Raw genomic sequence first — 23,571 nt, forward strand, 5'->3', positions numbered from 1 at the left:
AATAAAAAACGGCTGTTAAGGTTTCTAATGAGCATCTGTAAGGCCTTAATAAAATGAAAATGGTAAAACGTTAAAACAAGAAAGCATTTTCTCCGGGCTTAGCATCTCATTGCTTCCGCCCGCCTTCCTCTCCTTTGAGAAGAAGACAACACTTGCCTTTCCCAAGGGGCAGATGTTCCAGAAACCCTTTGCCACATCTGAAAATTAAAGAGGGGGCTTGGGGGGCAGGGGAGGGAAACAGGGAAGCTCCGTTTTAAAATGTGAAGCTGCCTATGCTCCTTGGTTGACTCACGTTACCTCGTTGTAGACTGGTTTCCTCAATTGTAAATATATACATCATGACCAAGCCAGGTGTGCTGACGCAGGCCTGTATAAATAGCACTTGGGAAGCTGAAGCAGGAGGGTCATGATTTGGGGGCCAGCCTGGGCAATACAGTGAGACCCTTCCTCAAAACTAAAAGACACCATTGAGTTTTTAATGTGGATTAAGTGAGACAATAATGAAAAGCATTAAGAGCACTACACAGCACACGGTAAACGACAGTCCTGACAGTATAATATGGTGGCCCTCACGGTGCATGAGGAGGCACACTTACATTTATAAAGCTGACGTTGAGTTCCTTGGCTGTGTATCCTCTCTGAAGATTGCGCCGGGCATACACATCATAGTCACGGACAATTCTGGTGATGATGTCTGATGTTGAGATGCCTTCTGTTCTTTGCGTTGGTACAAACATGCCTGCCCAAGGAAGAATAAAAAGATAAAGGTAAGATTACTTCAGTCAGCCTCTTTCCTTTAATGATCCTTTTTTGATGGATAAAATTGGAGCTTCTGGGTAGCCAGGGAGGCCTTCTTTTCTGGTCCCAGCTGGCTTTTCCAGCCTCAGTATCACATATTTCCTTTACCATAACACTGCACAGTCATTCCAGGCTTGGTCCAGGAGACACCATCCATTCACCTGGCTCCTGACATTTGCTCATGCTCAGCTCTTCCTATCTATCCTGGACACCCATTTCCCACCCCCATCATCTACAGAGTTCTTCCTCACCCTCAATGGTCCACTCAAGGTTGTACCTCTGTGAAGTCTTTCCTGAAATTAACATGAGAACCCACAGCATTTTGGACATAAAGCTATCTTCAGTTAACAAAACCATATATGTCTAATACCTGTCTCTGTACAGAAATGGACATCTGTTTGTGTGGTTTTTATATTTAATTCTTTGTTTCATAAAAACAAAACAAAACAAAACAGGGGGACTGGAGAGATGGCTCAGCGGTTAAGAGCATTGGCTGCTCTTCTAGAGGTTCTGAGTTCAATTCCCAGCAACCACATGGTGGCTCACAACCATCCATAATGAAATCTGGTGCCTTCTTCTGGCCTGCAGGCATACATGCAGGCAGAACACTGTATACATAATCAATCAATCAATCTTTTTTTAAAAAAAGAATTTTCCGGGTGGTGGTGGCACATGCCTTTAATCCCAGCACTTGGTAGACAGAGCCAGGCATATCTCTGTGAGTTCGAGGCCAGCCTGGTCTACAGAGTGAGTTCCAGGACAGGCTCCAAAGCTACACAGAGAAACTCTCTAAAAAAAAAAAAAAAAAAAAAACCAGAAATGGACATTTTGAATGCAGTATGCAGTTATGCCTTAATTGTCTTTGAATTGCCAGTGCCCAGATCAGTATACATGGAAGGTGCTCAATAAATGCAAAGTGAATGAATAACAACTGAGTCAATGAATGAGTCAGAGCACAGCAAATCTTCTGCCCTCCAGAAGTCTGCGTCACATTATCCCCACAGGAAAAAAAGGGAGTCTTTATTGCCTCTATCTAAGGATATGTGTGTGATATGCTAGATGATTTTATCACCACTCTGAGACCCTTTCATCTGGAATATGTGGGAAAGAGTGGAACTAAACAAGCACAGGGACGCCAAGTTCTAACGGTTCTATTAGATGTCCTTAAGGACAAAGACATATTGGCATTGCCAGCAACACAGGCTATAAAGGAGTCACAGATGCCAACACAGTAAGAACTGAATTCATGCTCAAAATTCTGTTGGCAACCAAAATCATGTGTTGGCAATTGAGAACTAGTCCATATCATTCCAATCATTTAGATCTGCCCTGTATCAGCAGCACAGTCAAGCCTGCGGACAAGGGTACTGTGTTCTCGGGTTCCAGCAAGTCACTTCCACCTCTGAAGGCAAGCTACTTGACCTTCGTTTCCCTCAGCTGAGAAGTTAGCTAGACAAGGTGACCTGGGCTCATCTGGCTTTTCTTCCCCACTGTCCATATCCAATCAATGTATGGTAACAAACCTGATCCTCAAATGCTTCCCTAATTTAACCACTTTCTCCATCTTTAGCCAAAACCAAACCACCTTGTTCAAAGATTACATCAAGAGCCTCAAAATCAGTCTTTAGCCACGTCACTCTGTGTGTGTGTGTGTGTGTGTGTGTGTGTGTGTGTGTGTGTGTGTGTGTGTGTGCCTTTAACTAGGCTTTATGCCACAGCTTACACGGTCCCCTTCCTGGGCTTCCTTCTTGTCTTAGTCTCATCTCCCAGCCTCTGGCTGCTGTACTGTACAAAGGGCTGGGATTGTTTTGCTATAGTCTGTGCTAGCTTGAATGTAATTGGCCCCCAGGGAGTGGCACTATTAGGAAGTGTGGTCTAGGTGTGGAGTAGGTGTGGCCTTGTTGGAGGAAGTGTGTCACTGTGGGCTTTGAGGTCTCCTTTGCTCAACCTATGCTTAGAGTGGAACACAGTTCACTTCCTGTTGCCTGCAAAGCAAAAGGTAGTTCCTTCTCCAGCACCATGTCTGCCTGCATGCCACCATGTCCCACCATGATGATAATGGACTAAACTTCTGAAACTGTAAGTCACCCCAATTAAATGTTTTCCTTTTTAAGAGTTGCCATGGTCATAGCATCTTTTCACAGCAACAGAAACCCTAACTAAGACATACTCTATGAAGTTGGGCCAGTACCTAGCCACACTGAGCTTCTTTGGTGTCCTAAAACTATCAGCTCTCCTCCTCTCTGTCTGTCACAGTCTCTCTCTGGGGTTTAGTGTCAAGGAAATTAAGTCTCAACTCCCAAAGCAGGTCGTCCCGTTTGTCAGTCCCACTGCTCTTTTCCTTCAAATTCTGCAAGGTGTTCGATGGAACACTTCCATTAGCAACTGTCTTTCTTGCCTACAATCTGCATGAGGGACAGGACCACACCCTTCTTGTTTTCTTCTATAGTCTCGCACCAGGTGACAGGCAGGCACTATCAGAATACTTGCTGAATAAATGACAAGATGAATACTGATGCTGGGCATCCTTCCAAATCCAATTCTCTCTGAATGTTTCTGTCTTGCTGCCCCAAGGTATCCCTTTGGGACCTTTAAAAACATGTCATCTGCACATTCGCTGTGTCAGCAGCAGGATGGCACTGCTGATCTTGGAGAAAGAACATGTGACTCTGGCCCATGGCTCAGAGGACAGAGTTGGGGTTGGCCACTAGGTCTGAAACTTCTATGATCATCTCCTAGAAGGGTGAAACCAAACACATGAAACTGAAATGGAAAGTAGAAAATGCAAACATATAACCACATGGATGCAAAGAGAATGCCAACTAGACCAAGTATGGGAGCAGGGCTTTGGTAGGTGGTAGGTCCCTGTGTGTCCCCAAGCCAGCAGGTCTAGGACAACATCCTCACCTTAACTGGAACAGGTGAGGACTCTCTGGTGAAAAACCCATCCTATCTTCCTTCAGGATTGATGAAACGTGAAGGTTCATTAGCTACTAATTGATTTTAGCGAGTCACTTAGACACAGGGCACATGAGCTTGCCCTGTCTGGAGTCAGAGACTTGGGTTTCTGTGGCTGAGTAACTGAAAGCAGAGTTGGAGCTGGGGGTTTGCTTTGGCTGCTTGAGAGGTAGGTCTCTGAAAGAAGCCAAGCCCTCTGCTGACATAATGAGGCACCCAGCTTCCTCCAAATCCTAATTATTGCTCTGCTAAAAATATTCAGTAATGAGCATGATCAGAGAACCTTTTTTATCATGCTTTTCAGAATTGCAGCATTTGGTTATGGAGCTATTTTAAGAAGCAGCAAAGCACATGTTAATAAAGCAACTTTCAACAGTAGTAGGCACTATCAGAATGATAATGAGTAATGTGGACCTTACAGTCTATTTTATCTCAGCTCCATCTTTCCATCCAGCTTTGCTAGAGGATTTTGACACTCAGCTCTGACAAACGGAGCCCAATGTTGTACTGCTTAATTTATACTCATGATATCTCTGGCTTCATTTAAAGTGATTTTTGACTTTCTAAATAAACCATAGAGCATAAAACCTGCATGTGGGTGCTCAGATAATTTCTGAGACTCTCTCTTCCACAGTGGCCACTCTATGGCCTTCTTTATGTATATTCCAACTAGATCTTTATAGTAATTCTTCCTCCTAGTGAGGAATTGGTGGAGCAGATTCATGGGCCATAAGGAAGGATCTCTGTGCAAACAAAGTCACATACCCTTAGTCTTGGGTCTGCACTTCTAAGGAAACAAAATGCCACCTAACTCTTCACTTTAGAAAGTGATCTGTGGTGAAGGGTCACATTGGTAAGTTGCCGGTGTTCCATTGCATGGCCTCATGGGCAGCACTAATTGGACTCAGTGGATTATATTTTTTAAAAAGATGAGGACATGAAGGTAGAAGATGGAGATATTGGGGGGCCTTGGAAGGCTATGGAAAGTATTTGGATTGGCCATGATCAAGATACATTGTATGCATGTATGAAATTCTCAAGGGATAAATTTAAAAAGCAATTGTTTTAGAAAGAGATACACACACATACAGAAAATAAGAATACAGAAAAATAACTCTTAAAAGAGGCCCACACTCCCTTGCCCTTGAATTTGGGTTAGCCTCAGTGACTTGCTTATACTAAAAAGGTTATATATGATGGTGTGTGACTTCCAAGGCTAGGCCACGGGAAGCCTTATGGAATCTATTAAATTTGCTTGCTCTGTAGATAGTTGCTCCCAGCCTTCATGCTGTGAAAAGCCCAGGCAACATGGAGACAATGTATTGGTGCTCTAGGGACAAGCGCAGCTGAGCTCCTGGCTTACAGTTGGATGACTGCAGCTCCTATCAGCATCTAGCTATAACTATTTGAAAGATTCAAGCAAAAAGCTCTCAGCCTATGTTCAAGGGATTGCCTAGCATATGGGAAGCTCTAGGTTTAATTCCCATTACCACACACACACACACACACACACACACACACACACACACACACACACACAGACTAGGCATGGTGGCATATGTCTTTAGTCCCAGGTCTTGGGAAGCAAGAGAAGACCATCTCTGGGAGTTCTAGGCCAGCCAAATGTACATAGTAGTTTCTAGGCCAGCCAGAGCTACAGAGTAAGAGTCTGCCGTTACAAAAGAGAGAGAGAGAGAGAGAGAGAGAGAGAGAGAGAGAGAGAGAGAGAGAGACAGAGACAGAGACAGAGACACAGAGAGAGACAGAGACAGAGACAGAGACAGAGAGACAGAGAGAGAAAAGGAGCACTCAGCCAAGACCCCTGTTAAGACCCTGCCCCACAAAAGTCATGAACAAAATCAGCCTTTTAAAATCACTACCTTGGAGGCTGGGCGGTGGTGGCACACGCCTTTAATCCCAGCACTCGGGAGGCAGAGCCAGGCAGATCTCTGTGAGTTCGAGGCCAGCTTGGGCTACCAAGTGAGTTCCAGGAAAGGCGCAAAGCTACACAGAGAAACCCTGTCTTGAAAAACCAGTTAATAAATAAATAAATAAATAAATAAATAAATAAATAAATAAATAAATAAATAAAATCACTACCTTGGGAGTAATTTTGTTATTCCTCCTTTACTAGAGACCACTCACCCAGGAAGGAAACTACTACCAAATGACCGAGGTAGCTAATGAATTCTTGAGCAGCAATTCAGTTAACCTTGGGGTCTCTTAGCTGATCCAAATCCCTGCTCTATTCTCTGATGCTGTTCTTAGGGAAGGAACAGTTGGCTTGCAGCTCAGACCATAAGAAGGTGTTTATCCCCCATGGCATGACCCATCATGATGTAACTCATGCACCAACCAGGTTTTTTCTCATTCCCCTCTGCACAGTGTTTCTCAGCTTCTCTGCACCTTTCCAAGTTGGAAACGTGTAAGATTTCTTTTCTTTGAACTCCTTACAAGCAAGGTTGAGACTGAAAAGTGTCAGGCCCCCAGGTCTTACCAAGGTCTCCTGAGTCTAAGGGTGTCCTTGCAAAGAGGATGGATGGTTCAGACCTGGCTATTTTGGTGATAGTGGATATTCCAACACTCCATATATACATGGTGTAGAGCTAGAACAGCTCTCGTTATGCTTGGCTGTATGCTGTGGCGGACAGGAAAATGCCTCACCTGCTTCCTTTATATGCTTATAAACATCATCAGAACCAGCAGAGGAATATGGAATGTCATCATGAGCAACAAAGTCAATCTGTTGAAGAAAGACAAAGAGGACATTACCACTGGTGTGGAGGGGCAGGTTTATAGATTTGAAAGAGGCTGATGACTCCTTCCCTCTCCACCCCAGTGCCTTTTAAAGTAAAGCAGATATAGGATGCTGTCCTCTGGACATAACAAGCCATTAACCATCTTCATCAGAACAGTGGTGACAGCTTTCAAGAACCCCTCCAGATCAGCACCACAGAAGCAGTCCCTGTCATCTGAGTCATGACACCAGCTTCCATCTGGACCTCTTCTCCAAGCCATCCTGTGGTCATGTGGGCTGTCCTCCTGGGATGGTTAATCTTTATTGTCAACTCGATGAGATTTAGACTCACCATGGAAACATCTCTGAGCATGTCTGTGGGGGATTCTTAGGTTAACTGAGTGGGGAGACACACCCTGAATGTGGGTGGCACCATTCTATGGGCTTGGCTCCCGGGCCAAATAAAAAGGAGGAATTGACCTGGGCATAAGCTTTCATGGCTCTCTGCTTCCTGACTCTGGATGTAGTGCAACCAGCTGCTTCTTGCTTCTGCTCCCACACATCCATTGTCATGATGAACTGTATCCCCTGGAATTTACAAAATAAATCCTTCCTTCCTTTCTTCCCTCCCTCCCTCCCTCCCTGCTTTGGTAAGGTATTTTCTGGCAACAATGAGACAAGTAACTAATATGCCTTCTCGAACAATTTCCCTTTGGTCTTCATGCCTGCTAATCTTCACCTCTGTTTCCTACTACACCAGGTAAACATTCTATGCATAGCTTTTAAAGCTGTTTACAGTGAGCCTTTATCCACCTCGAGAGGCGGTTTAGATTAATAGTTTAATTTGCCAGGGTATCATCCCTACCTACCACTTACAAGTTATAAAACTCATAAACTGAAAGGAGGAATTTAATCAGGATTTCTCAACATCAATAGCAGTGACAGTAGGGGCTAGATAATTTGGGGGTATGCATGTAAAGGTGTCCTGTGCATTGGAAGATACTGAGCAGCATCTCAAACCTCCACCCACTAGATGTCAGTGGCACCCCCTAGAAACGAGAACCAAAATGTCTCCAGACAATGCCCTTTGAGGTGTAAATTCAAGGAAGAATTTCTATATTAAATGATATGTAACAGTGCTTAAAAATAGAAGCTTATACATGGTAAGTACTCAATACATGTGTTATTATTGTGCTTGTTACTAATTCTATCCTCAGTACTCAAGCTTAGTTCCCCCTCTTCAGTGAATAATAATAATAACTCAGGGTAGCCATGATACTGAGCCCACTTTATATAATAACAAAGTCCTTTGCACAGTCCTGGGCATATGGTAAAAAATAAATGGCATTTATCATGGTCGTTATTAGTATCCTCTAAAATGCCTGTCATATGTTGACTATATACAATATATGCTAAGTAAAAAAAGTATGATTACTGCTAGTAAATCATATTGTAGTTTTTTCTCTTTTCTTTTTATTCTCACCAGGAAATTGTCTCCTCTGCTATTACCCATGCACATTTATCAGTGTTCTCTATTCTCTTCTGCATTGCGAATTTAAAAATAGAAAAGAAAATTCTTAGAACAGCTTAATCTTATTTTTTTGTGCTGCTTATAAAAGGAAAGAATAGCTCCTAGTGTGGGGCTGGTAGGGAGATACAAAGAACATAATTTGATGCAGATCAAAAGAATGTCTCATGTTTTCAACTAATAAAAATCTTATGTCAGTAGGAATCTCAGAATCACAAAATCACAGCTATAAAGTTCTTTCCTTAAAGCTTCACCTCTGACCACCCAGATGGGATGTGTGTTCATTTGTTCCATGCCTAAGGATGCCTGTGAGTCTGTGAGCACCAACAAGGATGCTGGCACAATGGCATCCTTGGAGCTCCTGCCACAGGCCAGCCAGTTTTCCAAGTGTTTTGCTCAGATTCTTTCATTAGCTCCTTAAAATGGCCATGCAAGGAAGACAGCAGTCTCATCCAGTTCTATAGATGAAGTAACTGAGTCCAGTGTGGTTAAGAGTCTTGCTCATGGTTCTCTAGTTAGAGGAGGAGGGAGGCAGCATTTGGACCTGGCTAGCCCAGCTCTAATACCTGCACTCAAGGCAAGGAGAAGAAGGCAGTCCCTAGTTTGGGACAAAAGAGAGGTGTTACATCAAGTGATGCCACATGTCAGTCCCTAAAGCTTCCCTTTCTAGAAACTGGGAGAGTCTCTAGGTTTCCTGCAGTCTTGGCTACAGAGCCAGAGTCCCTAATCCTGTTACAGAGAGAAGGCGACAGAAAGAGAAGTACCTTGTGTTTTTCCAGGAACTCTGGTGTGAGAGTCCATGGTGCATCTCTGATGACTTCGTCCACATAGCGGCAGTGTCTGAGAGCTTCGTATCTCTCTGCCTCATTCATCACAGTAAAACCTTTGAATTTGTGAGTAAGGTCATCGCTGCAAACTGAAATGGGCAAAGGTATTAAATACTGTTGCCACCCACCCTGTGGTAGACCTGGTTTCTTGGGCAAAACAAAAGGAGTGTGCTTTCACTAGTTACTTGGCATCATGGAACTCATTTTTTTTTCTTTTTCACAGGAACAAAGGATTGTGAGAGGAAAGCAAACCTAAATCCACTAGGAATTAAGAGTTTCATTTTACTGTTAATTATTATAGCAGCATCCTCTTCTGAGGCTTTTATCAAAATTATTCTGCACACTATCTAATGTGACTTTTCTATCTCTTCATCCTCGTAGCTCACCCTTTGGTGAATGTTACTATTCAGAAATGAAATGGCCAGATGAAACCAGATGAAGAGACAACAGAAAGAGAGAAGATAAGCTGAGGGGCCTACACTGTACAATGTCAGACCAATAAATTTCAATTCTAATTCTTTCACAAAATTATTGTACTTAGTAACCCAGTTAAGAAGCATGTGTGCTCTCTCTCTCTCTCTCTCTCTCTCTCTCTCTCTCTCTCTCTCTCTCTCTCTCTCTCTCACACACACACACACACACACACACACACACATACACACAGAGGGAGGGAGGGAGAGGGGGAGAGAGAGATCTATTCCCTGGATAGAGATCCAGTCACTACACATTAGGCTACACCACGAAGAGGTGAGAGTTATATAGCAGAAGATCTTATCGATCAGAGTTCAACCTTCCCATAACTTCCTGTCCTTTCCAGATCTCAGGTTCTAAAGCCCTTAAATGGGAAAAGTAATTTCCTTTACCTTCAGCCTCAGAAAGGTTTTCATTTTTTGAAGATTTACTTAAAAGTGTTTTAAAATGAACTAAGCAAAAATCATACTTACTCGCCTACATTTTGGTTGGCTAAGGCGGATTTCCTAGTGTTTCCTGTGTGCCAGGAAGAAAGGCCACTACAAGTACAGTGTTTATTTACCCGGGTTCTATTGAGCATCTTGCTGAAACTGGTCACAGATGCCCTCATTGCTTCTTGCAATGAGATTTTTTCCCCCTTTGAAGTATTATGTACACACTGTAAACTCTCTGATCTTAAGGGTAGAAGGTAGTGTTTACAGACAAAACTATCCTTTCTTTTCTGGAACTAAATCATGTTCGATCCCCTGAACCAAATCAGGCCACAGAGTAAGTGTAGCCAACTGCCATGCTCAGCATCCAGAAAACTTGCCTTTATAGCTCCTTCACACATCTAATATCCAAGTTATCGTTTATGGAAATATTCCTTTGGCCTTGGTGCTCTCAATTAAAGGATACAAAGTTTCAGTGAGACTGGAGGAACATTTTGGTGATCTAGTGTATTGCAGGGTGACCAATTAATGATAAAGCCTGGTCTACTTTAAAATTTCTAAAACAGATTCTAAACATTCTCACAACTGTAACAAAAAAGTGAGATTGGTAAGGTGATGGATGTGTTATCATATGGGTATAACTACTACATAATTACCTTGATTTCTATCATGTATATATAGAGCAAAGCATCAAATTGTACCTAATAAATATACACAATTATTATGTCAATAATAGTCACGTGTCACTTAATAACAAGGGCAAGTTCTGAGAAGTGCACTGCTAGTTGATTTCATGACTGTGCAAACACTACAGCATGTATTTATACAAACTTAGATGATACAGGTCAATAACTAGATGTTGCCTTTTGATGCAACCAAAAGACAGTAAATACAAGATGCACAGGGATGCTGCCCATGTAAGACTGCATAATGTTTTACAGTAAGCTATTTAAACCAGTAGGTATACTCTAAATTAACAATAGAAAGCAGAGCATAACAGGGGTTTGGTGGTACATACCTATAATCCCTGGACCAGGAGGATCATGAATTTGAGGCCAGCCTGGGATACATAACAAAACCCTGTTTCAAACACAAAAACGTATGGTATAGTAAATACTTAAGCCAATAAGATAGTTGTTTCTTATCATTATCAAGCATTGTGCGGTGCATGTAATTGTATAGACTATTTTTTGAGGTGGGGACTCAACGTATAGCCCAGGCTGACCTTTCACTTGAGATCCTCTTGCCTCAGTCTTCCAAGTTTTGGAATTATAGGTGTGTACCACCATGACTAATGTGGCTGCTTCATTTTCTGATGAATAGTACCTGACCATAGTAGATTCTTAACAAAGACTGTTGAGTGAATTAATTGTGTCTGATGCATAACAATGCTCAATAAATGTTGATTGTTATTTTAAATCAATAAATGTTTATCAGCAGGTACACTTTGACAACACATATGCACATGCAACTAATGAATCTGTAGGTACACACACACAAAAAACCACCTATATAGCTCTAGTATATTGATATCGTCTATAAATACTTCCTGAGATGCTTTCTGTTGTAGCAGTTTAAATTATCAAAACATCAACTGCATGGCTGAATCATCCAAGGAGCTTATGAAATAGAAAGATGTCTGAGTCAGACATGGTGGTACACACCTTTAGGCCCAGCACTCTGGAGGCAGAAGCAGGGGGATCTCTCTGAGTTCCAGGCCAGCCTGGTCTACATAGTGAGTTCTAGTCCAGCTAGGGGTACATAGTGAGACCCTGTCTCAAAAGAAAACGTGTTTGTGATCACTTATTTATTTCCCATTAAGTCACAATGATCCTTTGGCTCCCATGGCCATTTCTCTCTGTTTTTAAGATCACACGGGAGTCAAGGTCAGCCTACCAGAACCACTGTGTTTCAGTCACTCACAGTAGGCCACCATCAAACCATGGTGCAGTCTAGAAAACTGTACAGCTGAATGTGCAGTGGAGGAAGTAAGTAGAAGCAGTCGGGGAGGCGTTACCTATGTGACTACATCACCTCCTTTGTCCATGTCCGGGATTTGTAGCCCTTTCAATCAGATGGGGAAAACAATTTACGTGTTGTCAATGTTTTTAGTTTAAACGAGCCACCCTGACCACTGCTAAATTTCAACTGGAGTGAAAAGCAGGCTATAATGGCTGAGTCTGTTGTAGCATATTGCCATAGCTGCATGTGTCATGGAATGTTCTTTATCTGGCCAGCATAATCTAGAGGCAGCACTTTTTTAGATGGTGAAATAAAGCTAATGAATATTTTTAAAATTCTCTCTCCCCTCTCCCTCTCCTTCCCTCCCCCTCCTCCCTTCCCTTCCCCCCCCTCTCTTTCATGTGTGTGTTCTCTGCTCCTTGAGGTTTTGATTTAGTGGGTCTCTGATGAGGTCCACACACAGCTCTGTCTTTGACAAGCTTCATGGGTGATTCTGATGCTTATAACATTTGCAAGTCCCCTGAGGCATAATATGAATAACTTGAGTAAAGAGATCTGCTTGTCTCTAAATCATCCATCATGGTCAGAAGCAGGAGAGGGGGTGGGAGGGGGCAGGTAGTAGGGCCATAATGACTAGGCATTAATTCACTGATTGTGCCAGCTTTTGATTCCATTTATGAATCAAAAACAGGAACCATTTATGGGCTACACTATTCTATTTAAAAACAGATCTAGGAGTTTTTAGATGTTCTATCAGAACTTTATTAAGATACCACATCAGGAATCATATTAAGTAGAAATGGATTTCAGCTCTGTCAGTTTTATATTTCAGAGAGCACAAAACTAGGTCTGGCCCATAACCCCCCCCTCCCCCTTTTCGAATCTGCACCTGAGCAGTTTCATATGACTTTTACATGACCAAGATAATGGCCTCCTGATAGACCGCAAAGAAAACAAACATCCTGTTTACGGCAACACACGGCTCCTTTCATACTCAGGAGTGACCTCAAGAAGCAGCTGAGCATGCTGACCCGTGTTGTCTAAACATTAATTACGCCCATAGCAGCATTGTTGTTCTTGAATCTTGGCAAATGCACTCTGACAACCAGATGGAGAACTCCAAGCAGTGGTATCCCATGGATGAGTTCTTTGTACTCTCTGGGGGCTGGTGCTGCAGCTAACCCATCCTGGTGCTCACTGTGCTCAAAGTGAAGCACGCTGTAGGAGAGAAAAATAGCACAGGGCTTGCCTTTTGGACCCCCAGAGACTCAGATTCTAATCCCAGCTCTGCTCCTCTTTTACCGGGAAAGTTGTTCTAATTGTCTGGTCTTTGAAATAGGGTGACATTTTGAGAATTCAATTTGATGATCCACAGAACGAAGAGTAATGCTTTAGAATATTAGCCTTGTATTGATAATAGCAATAATGTAGGACCATTGGTGGAAATATTCCTTTGGGCTTTGTGCTGTCTCTCCCTTACCCTAACTCCAATTGCTTGTCTGGGGTTCTTGTTACTAACTCCTTTTACACGTGCTAATGTTCAAGATGCTGGTCAACAGGTTGCTTCCTGGCTAGAGCTCCTTGGAGGACTTGTATAAGAGAGAAGATAACGGGCTGGAGAGATGGCTCAGAGGGTAAGAGCACTGACTGTTCTTCCAGAGGTCCTGAGTTCAATTCCCAGCAACCACATGGTGGCTCACAACCATCTGTAATGAGATCTGGTGCCCTCTTCTGGCCTGCAGGGATACATGCAGGCAGAACACTGTAAACATAATAAATAAACAACATAATATTTTTCTTTAAAAAAAAAGAGAAGATAACAAAAGAGAAGATTCCTTCAAGCAATGGTCAAACGGCCAATTGTCTATGGAAACCACAAGAAGGAGGGCTAGAGGCCAAAGGGAGATGAGAGATGAATGTCTCTAGCAATTGGTATTGACATCTGGGTGCAGACCTCAAGTCCCTCAGCTGAGAAAGGAACAATGAATTCACTCTCTGCTAGTCATTACACGGTGCTGGACGAGGAGGGGAGTGGAGAATGTGAGGAGTAGGAACCCCCTGTCCTGTTTTTACAGACATTTCAGACACTTTGACTGCAGAATGAAGCAATAAGGACTGAGTTTGAATTTCTCATCTACCATACAATATGGAATCTTAGAAGAATATGGTTTTTTTGGTTGTGAGCCTAGCCTTTAATGGCTGAGCCATCTCTCCAGCCCAGAATATGTTTTTTTAAAGAACTATTTTCACTGTTGTTTATATTTTCATGTTACAAGGGGGAGCAAATCTGGAGCCTTCTGTATACTAGACAAGTGGTCTATCATAGACCTATACCCTCAGCTGTATAGGAATACATAATTTTAATTAATAAAAATACAACAAAGCATAAACCCAAGTTTGTGAAGTAATATTTACATCTACTGTACTCAAAGTTACCATATAGTAGTAATAGTATCATGTTTATTATTTCATTTTGTTCCCTTTGTTTGAGGTAGAGATAGGTGTTTGGTGAGACTTTCCCCTTAAAAAATGTTTAGGCTTAGAGCTGGAGAGATGGCTCTGTGGTTAAGAGCACTAGCTGCTCTTCCAGAAGACCCAGGTTCAATTCCCAGCACCCACATGGAAGTTCACAATTGTCTGTAACTCCAGCTCCAGGGGATTTGACACCCTTACAGATATACATGCAAGCAAAACTCCAATGCACATAAAATAAAAATAAGTAAAAGAAAAAAATGTTTAGGCTTTAAAAAAATCTTCTCTGTTGCAAATTTTTAGTTTATTAAGCTGCACCTTAATATTAAAATGGATAAAACAGTACTTTGTAAGTGGCTGTTCTCAGTTCATTAAAATGCTGCCAACATGGTATGATTGTACAGGAAAATATTCAAATAATTACTGGTTGTATGCTTAAAAATCATACATGCAAGTATTGTAATCATAATGGAAATATGGAAGTGTCTGTTACTAAAGTTGAAAAGTAATCCACAGTACTTCGAGTTTCTGATCCTTCAATGAATTCTTTCTGGAGGCCAGTGAAATGGCTCAGCAGGTAAAAGCATTTGCAGCCAAGCCTGACAAGCTGAGTTTGATTCCTGAGACCTATATGTTAGAAGGAGAGAACCATCTCCTACAAGTGATCCTCTGACCTCCACACATGTGCCATGGCACACACATGCCTACACACACACACACACACACACACACACACACACACTAAATAAATAAATAAATAAATAAATAAATAAATAAATAAATAAATAAATAAATAAATTCTGCTGAACACCAAAGACTTCCACCAAGAACCTGTCCATGTACTTGGACAAACAACAGTGGCTTTGTGAATGAAACCTTAGTTTAGCATCACTCAGAGGACTTCCTACACTAAATCTACCTGTAGATGTAATTAGTATGACACACCCTTTTAGTTCACCACATGCATTTTTATGTGTTTACACATAAGCTCGAGAGTCACCCATTCAACCAACAAGACAGAATAGCTTTTCTTTAAATGTGTCCTAACTTTCATTAGGCTAGAGCTGTCTGCTATTAAATTAAGGTTTGTGACACTCGGAAAAGATAATCTAAGACAAAGGTCTCCTTGTACTGGGTACACATAGCCTCAAGGGAATGCAGAGGTGGCTGGGTACTTGAGAACAGGGAGCTTTAAAGGAACCAATGTCCAGAACCTCAACTTCTAGCAGTAAAATTTCTTAAAATTAATATGCCAGAGGAAGTCTTTATATCTGAAACTGCCCTCATCACAGTTTCAGAAAGGAGCACCATGCAAACCTCACTATGGAGCACTGTAAGGGTGAGGTAACACTTTAAGCACAAACTTTAAAGATCATGTAGCGCACCAGGGACCTATAGAGCAGTGTTCTCAACCTTTCTAATGCTGCGACCCTTTTAGACAGCTCCTCATGCTGTACTGACCTCCAGCCATAACATTATGTTCGTTGCTACTTCATAACTAATTTTGCTCCTCTTATGGATTGCAATGTAAATATCTGATAGGCAGGCTATCTGATATGCGATCCCTGTGAAAGGGTCCTTCGACTCTCAAAGGGGTTGCAACCCACAGGTTGAGAACCACTGCTCTAGTGCCTCCTTGTCTTCCCCTCCCCATACACACACTTCTGTTACAGGTGAAAGCTGGTGTTAGGAACCCAGCAGAGTAGAATGGAGAATGATGCAAATTTTGGCCTAACAATTTTGCTTCTGCTTCTCTCGTGTATTATCAAAGAACACATGGATCTTGAGGGCCAAGGTCCAGGAATTCAAAGCAAAAGGAGCACTGGAAAGAAATATTGAATGTGAAAAATAGCTCTTTCATGTAGTTAAGGGTAAGCATTTTTCTAGCTATTCTCAACACTCATATTGAATCCTAAAAATGGCTTTTCTCTTGTAGTTAAGAGTAAGCATTTTTTCCAGCTATTCACTTCAAAATCACTTTAATAAGGCAAAGCTGTATAGGCTGCTACTGCTACATCTCAAAAATGTATCTGGAATATTTTCCAGAATTATAAAATTTTTAAGATACACTGGAATAAAGGCCTGGGTAAAACATTTACATTATTTTTATATGCATTACATTATATTTTACATGCATTATTTTAAAGGAAGATAAAAGCTACTGTATAATTTCTCATCATAAAATATTTCATTTACAGACCTTATCTAATTTCACCTTCTAAAAAGTTTGTTTTCTACCTCTTCATGATAAAATTTAAAGTTACCTATAATTTATTTTTAGTAATATGCCTCTTTATCTCTTTAAATACATAGGAAACTTTTGATCATGGTACCTAATAAAGATAATTGAGTTATTTCTGATATTTACATTTGATTTTATGGAGTTATTTCCGAAAGCCAAACATTACAATCACACACACACACACACACACACACACACACACACACACACACACACACGAGTATTCAAAGAATGAATAACATGCCTTTTATTTTGTTTTATTTATTTATTTATTTATTTGAGATAAGGTTTCTCTGTGAATCTCTGGTTGTCCTAGAACTCATTCTGTAGACCAACTTGGCCTCAGATTCAGAGATCCACCTGCCTCTGTCTCCAGAGTGCTGGGATTAAAGGTGTGTGCACCACACCTACCTCAGAATAACATGCCTTTAAAACACATATTTCTTGCTGGGTGGTAGTGGTGCACATCTTTAATCCCAGCACTTGGGAAGTAGAGGCAGGTGGATCTCTGAGTTCGAGGTCAGCCTGGTCTACAGAGTGAGTTCCAGGACAGCCAGGGCTACACAGAGAAAACCTGTCTCAAAAAAACAAAACCAAAAAAATTTTTTCTCATGTGAGACTCTGCCTCAAAAGGGCGGGGGGGGGGGGGGGGGGGGCAGGATGGAAGACCAAGTACCGCTCTTGTAGAGGACCTGAGCTTCGTTCCCAGCACCCTCATCAGGTGGCTTACATCCTGGCTTACAACCACCTGCAACTTCAGCTCTAGTTACATGCAACACCTTTGGCTTCCACAGGTGCCTACACTCATATGCGCAGAACGCACCCTCCACACATACATGTACACATTATTAAAAATAGGAAAATAATTCTTAAAAAAGAAAATCCTTATTTCTCTTCTTATAAATACCCTCTAATCTTATCTGTGAATTGTATCACATTGTAACAAATTAAGGATGCTGGCTCATTGTCTTGTTTATGATATTTGTTGCATCTTTATTATTTTAATCTTGAATGATTCTATTTTATATAGTATGTTTTATGATCATTTCTCAGTATTTTTCATAAAGTTTCCTGGAATGTATTGATATAGTTGATAAAAGCCATTATGCTGGTTTCCAGGTTTTAGTAAATCTGACAATAAGGATTCTGTTGTGGGATATTTGTGTACTCTGTGAATATATTGCTGTGATTGGTTTAATAAAGAGCAGAATGGCCAATAGCTAGGCAGGAAGAGGTTAGGCAGGACTTGTGGGGACAGAGAGGACTCTGGGAAGAAAACAGGCAGAAAGACACCAATGAGGCACTAAAGAAGTCAGGTATATATACAGATCAAAGATAACCAAGCCACAAGGCAAAATGTAGATTACAAAATATGGGTTAATTAAATTTAAGCGCTAGTTGAGGGAAAGCCTAAGCTAAGGCCAAGCTTTCAGAATTAATTATAAATCTCTGTGTCATTTGTGAGCTGGCAGCCCAAAGAAAAATCCATCTACAGGACTCATTTTGCCAATTAGATTAGAAGGTATATTCTGCAAATTCAGTAGGCTAAAATCCTAGCCCTAACACTTTGTTTAAAAAAAAAGTTTTAAAAGTAAATGCCAAAAACATTTTTTTTCAGAAATTGTTGGATTGGCAATGGTATAACGCAATTACCAATACTTCCATTTCCCCTCTCATTTTGCATGTATCTGCTTGAATAAGTTGCTTTCAAGAAGCAAGGGTGATAATTAAGAGCCATTTGATAAGTCTTGATAAAACCTTTTGTTATAATTTCCCAGAAAGGGAAAGAACAAATGACTCTAAAAAGCTTGTAAGAAATATCTTTGCAGGTCAGACCATTTTCAATCCATTCTTTGCAAGAGATCTTATCAAACTGCTACCTGACAAACAAATAAGATGGCTTTAGCGATGCTAATAATACATTGTTTTTGTGAGTTAGGGCAAATAGTTCAGAAAGAATTCAAGGAATTGAGTGGTATCACTTTAACTAACTCCTTCCATTCCCATCTATACATTTGTATGATCAAATATTTCAGTACTTACTACAGCAATGGAAACATAAACAAAATTATTGTTATACTTTGCCTCAATCTAGCAATAAGTTATATTCACTAACAGGTACATCCATAAATAAGAATATCCTTTTCATTTTATTAAGAGAGAAAGTGCTGATCAAATTTACCTTTGTTTAATAATGACTTATCAAAAAGCATGTCGTGGTGCTTGGCTGCGTTCTGATTTACACACATATTTCTCTTTTAGAGATTATGACAGAGGCAACTAAAAGATTTATAAACACTGAAGTGTCACACTAGGAAAATTATAGGCAAGAACAAATTTGAGGAGAAAAGGGGAAATTTATAAAGTATTCAAAAAATTAAAAGTTTTTTTTTTGTATTCTGTAAATGTATAATGGCACTTTTCAAAGTTTTTAGATGCCACTGGAGGCATTTAAGTGGTTGAGAAACAATTTTATCTAACTAAATTAATTAATTTAATTATTTTTTGATAGGCAGGGTTTATTGAGTAGCTCAAACTGGCCTGGAACTTGCTACATAGCCCAGGCTAGCCTCAAACTTATGATTCTCGCACCTTAACCTCACCAGTTCTTGGATTACAGTTATGTACCAGCATATCGGGGTATAATTTTGGTTTAGAATTTCAGTGTTATACTTTTGGCTCCTGGTGTGGCAGAGTTAGAGTTTAAATGTTACCACACCATTATAAAAAGTAAAAGGAAGAGATAACTGAAAAACCAACAAGCTTTCATAGATTTCTCAGAGAATAAAGGCAGAGGGCAAACTGCTACCCAAGGGAGGAAGAGAAAGGAAGAAGGGGAGAGACAGAAAGAGAAGAGAGGGAAAGGAAGAGAGAGAAAGGAAGAGGGAGGGAGAGAGAGGGGGAAAGAATATGAATATATAGAATATATATCATGACTTACTAGACCAGAAATCCACAAGGAGAAACCTCTGAAGGCACCAGAGGCAGCAAAATGTAAAGTGACGACTTGCCAATGCTCACGTGGACCCACACGAGAGTTTAAAATTCTAGGTCACATAGCTGATTGTGACCCACCCATACCAAACCACCTCTGAGCTGAGATCACCTAAACGACTGGAGCCCACATGCTGCAGAGGTCTTCCCAGGGCTCCAGTAGCCCAGGAGACTCCAGGTGGCAGTACTCGCCCTGGAGACAGGACAAAGGGAAGTGAACACGAAATCGGTTCTCCTTTGGCTCCCTTCATATGACTTGCCTAGTAGCCATTGCTTTTACCATCTTGTCATTCTCAAAGAACTCCATGCAATAGTCACACGGTTAGCACCCTTAGCCAAATCTGCAAGTTTTCCCTCTGAAATATTTCCAGAAAGTACTATTTTTTAATATATGCATGAGGTAACATGATATTAGATATTAGAATGTCCTGGATTTTTTTCCTTCTTGGAGATCTCAAGGTTTGATTCCAGTAGATGAATATGGAACTAATCCCAATGAATGGATGTGCTGCTTCCAGAGCTACAGAAGTGATGTGCAGATCTCCACAGTCAAGTACTACATTGTTACCAAAATTGGAATAGGTAAGCCTTCTGAAGGATGAAATGTCAGTCTACATCAAACCATGTTTCTCTTTCTATACTCTGAGGAAGTAAGTCGGCTCCTTCATTGTGAACACAGATGGCCTGGATGTATAAATCTCCATTTCTTTATCAACACACTGTACTCAGGGTGTGCAAACAGTTAGGCCTATCTTATCAGCATGACACTGCCCTAAGTGCTTCAGGTCACACACAATTAAGTAGATAATGACCTTGTGCTCCACCGATCATCCTAAACCCCTTTAGTTCTCTGAGATTTGAAATCAGAGTAATATTGCTTTTTCCTTGATCATCTAGAAAATTTTAGAAACATAAATTGGATCATGTCAAAAGTAGCAGGAGAAAAGCATTTATGGAAAATATGAAGTGGCTAATCTCTCTCTCACTCTCTCTCTTTCTCTGGTACAATGGTGTACAATTTGTGTACATCTCATGATGTAATTTTTCCTGTGCTTTTAAATGTCACTTTAAATTTCAGGTAGTGAACAAGTGAGGTGGTATGGGCTGAACTGGAAACATTAACAATGTCAGGTTTTATTGATGGACATGTGAAAGGGATATTTTTCAGGAAGCATATTATAAGGGAGTTTCTGGACAAAGAAAATGCACTTCTTACCTCCTACCAACAAGTAGCTGTTGGGAAACAATGTTTTTGCTTGCATAAGTGCCCTTGCGTGACCTGAGTGGAAGAGGTCAAATATTCCATCTGCATACACTCTAACAGGCCTGTCAACTGTGGAAGAAAGAGACACAGTTAACACAAGTGCAGAATAAGGGAGCCCTCCCATCAGCACAGTGCCGTAAGTTTACCTACAGAAGACACAACATCCGCACATTGTCAATTTAACAGTAGTGCAGCAAATTGACTTTTTAAAAAATAGACTCTTCTAAAGGTGTCAAAATACAACAACAAAAAATCAAGAACCCAATTCACAGTGTTACCTAACAAGGAAGACACAGAGCACTGAGCGTTCTCTTCACCCCAGATAAAATCTAGATGTCTGAACCAGTGGAGTCTACCTGTTACTGGGAAAAGTGAGGCTCCCTTTTAGAGTTCTTCACCTTGTTAATTAAAGATTTTAGAAATGGACTCAGAAGGAGACCTGAGGACAATGTAGGATTTAGGGGGAAATCCTGGCAACCACCAGGAAGACAGATGAAGAAATAGTCCTACCTTTTAAGTGAATAGAAACAGATGATTATTAAGAAAGGAAAAACCACCCTCCAGAATGGAAGTAAGGGGCTAGAGAGATGGCTCAGAGGTTAAGAGCACTGGCTGCTCTTCCAGAGGTCCTGAGTTTAAGTCCCAGCAACCACATAGTGGCTCACAACCATTTGTAGTGAGATCTGATACCCTCTTCTAGTGTGCAGGCAGAACACGTATACATAATAAATAAATAAAATCTTTTAAAAGAGAATGGAAGCGAGCTGAATATAGACCCCAAAGCATCCAGCATGCAGCATATTTGGGGTGGGGGTTCCCTCCCATTTGAATCTGAGGCTTTGTTTTATATAGGCTCTGTTCCTTGGACGGAGGCAATGGCAGGGTAAGAAAAGGCTTCTAATGTTCCTCTGTAAACTTTTTTCATGTTATTTTTTTTTAGATGGGATCTTTCTATGTAGCCTTGGTTGGCTTAGAACTCACTATGTAGACCAGACTGGCCTTGAACTCACAGAGACATGCCTGTCTTTGCCTCCTGAGTGCTGAGATAAAGGCGTGCGCCACCACATGCAGCCACGTTTATTTGCATATGGCTTTTAAAATTCCTATTCTTTATCACATACTTGGTGAGAACATCAAGACCTCATGAATGGAAGAGCTTGAAGAAAGACCTGAGTCCTGTTCTCAAACACAGTGATGCTTTGGTGTCTACTCAGTGCTCAGATTATTGCTCATCTTTCTTTCCAATTCCAAAGTTCATTGGTGGCCAAAGTGAGCTGTAATGGGCATGTTTTCACCCCAGAAATAGGCAAATGCTACAAAGCAAGTCTCATTTCACCTTGGAAGGCAAAATGTTTCCCAGAATACTATTGTACAAGGTCCCCCTATGGTATAAAAGAGAGGAGGCATGTGGCCCAAAAGAGAAGGCAGTCAATGTATCAATTTTGTATATGGGGTTGGTGCTCTGGGTTAGAAACAACCAATCAGTACTCTAGTCCTTTCTAGTCCTATAGGATGCTATTGCAGAGCCAGACCAGAGACCCATTTCCTTCTAATCAGAAGGGAATGCTGAGTGGTTGGATTTCACTAATGCAGTATATAAAGTGGGCACAAAATGGAGGAAGAAGGTTGTTGTTCGTATCTCCATCCTGATAGCCGAGGAGGAGGAGGAGGCAGAGGCAGAGGAGGAGGAGGAAGAGGGAGTACATACATGCATGCCACAACATGTATGTGGAAGTCAGAAGACAACTTCAGAAATCAGTTCACTCCTATTGAGTTTTAGGGCTCAGAGTTGGTCATCATGACAGTGCAGCAAATATTTTTACTCACTGAATCATCTCAACAGCTTGCTGATCTTCTGTATAAACCTAAGAATCCTACTGACTTTGAAAATATATGCATGTATTATATTAATGGGATAAAATGAAATATTTAGGGGATGGAGTATGGCCTCGTGGTAGAGTGCCTGCTTAGCATACACAAAGGCCTGAGTTCAAACTTCAGCACCACACACTGAAAAACGGGGAGTTGGAAACAAAGGAAATCACTGCAAACTTCTATTAAATGATTTAGGATTTAGAGTTAAAATTGTGATTAGTTATTGATGCAACTCATCCTCATTAATTTAAAACATAAAGACATATTACATTAATAGATTCAGATGGTACAATATTGCTAATAAATTAAATTTCTCCAATAAAAAATACGGAGATTTTTATGTCAAATTGAGAACTGCAACTATTTTCAATTATATACTATTTTGAACAGACAGAATTGCTTTCACAGGCTTATACTGTATTCTAAATAAGTCGCAGTAAACAGAAAATGCTCTGAAATAACAAACTGTCTAATGAGGGATCTTGGATTTCAATGCTCTTATTCAATTGCAATTCAATTGAGGAAATTTTGTTTTAAGATATAAATCCCACAAGAAAGCAGATGGCATTTTTGTGGAAGTTTTTGTTAATGATTCAGAGGTGATCAGGATAAATGAATTCAGGAAGCAGAGAGGAAGAAAAGTGAAGAAAGAAGACATAATTACTGGGGAAAGGGCCATTTAGTAAATTTGAAGACTATCTGCAGAGTCGATTTTGCAGTAAGATCACTTTTGAAAATTGTGACGTGTCAGCACTTTCCAGACTGGGAAACTCCTGCAGAGCCTAAAGCAAAGAGAGGAACCTGGTTTCCTGGTCTCTTCAAAGGGAGGTGATGGGGAAAGGAAAGAGGGGGCAGAGAGGGGGGAAGGCGGGTGGAAAGGAGAGAGAGGAGAGAGACTGTGGGTTGACAGAAGTTGAACACACAGAGCAAATCATTCCAATGAAAGTATTGTTTAGTGGCTGTATTCACACACCTTCCAGCTCGGCTCTGGGCCTGTGCGTGTTTTCACTTA

At 40.9% G+C, this 23,571-nt stretch overlaps 1 protein-coding gene across 4 annotated transcripts in view; it reads right to left on the bottom strand.

Annotated features, from left to right (window-relative positions):
• Positions 1–23,571, bottom strand: part of Pcyt1b (phosphate cytidylyltransferase 1B, choline) — a 94,531-nt gene that overhangs the window by 18,565 nt on the left and 52,395 nt on the right. For all 4 annotated transcript variants that reach the window (XM_006990118.4, XM_006990117.4, XM_016008393.3 and 1 more), the window contains 4 exons: positions 20,637–20,753; positions 8,786–8,937; positions 6,421–6,499; positions 597–739 (listed from right to left, as the gene is read on the bottom strand). In XM_006990118.4, the coding sequence (XP_006990180.1) occupies positions 597–739; positions 6,421–6,499; positions 8,786–8,937; positions 20,637–20,753 (491 nt within the window). The remainder of the gene's footprint in view (positions 1–596; positions 740–6,420; positions 6,500–8,785; positions 8,938–20,636; positions 20,754–23,571) is intronic.

The sequence above is a fragment of the Peromyscus maniculatus genome, chromosome X (assembly GCF_049852395.1).
Source record: "Peromyscus maniculatus bairdii isolate BWxNUB_F1_BW_parent chromosome X, HU_Pman_BW_mat_3.1, whole genome shotgun sequence".
Lineage (NCBI taxonomy): Eukaryota > Metazoa > Chordata > Mammalia > Rodentia > Cricetidae > Peromyscus > Peromyscus maniculatus.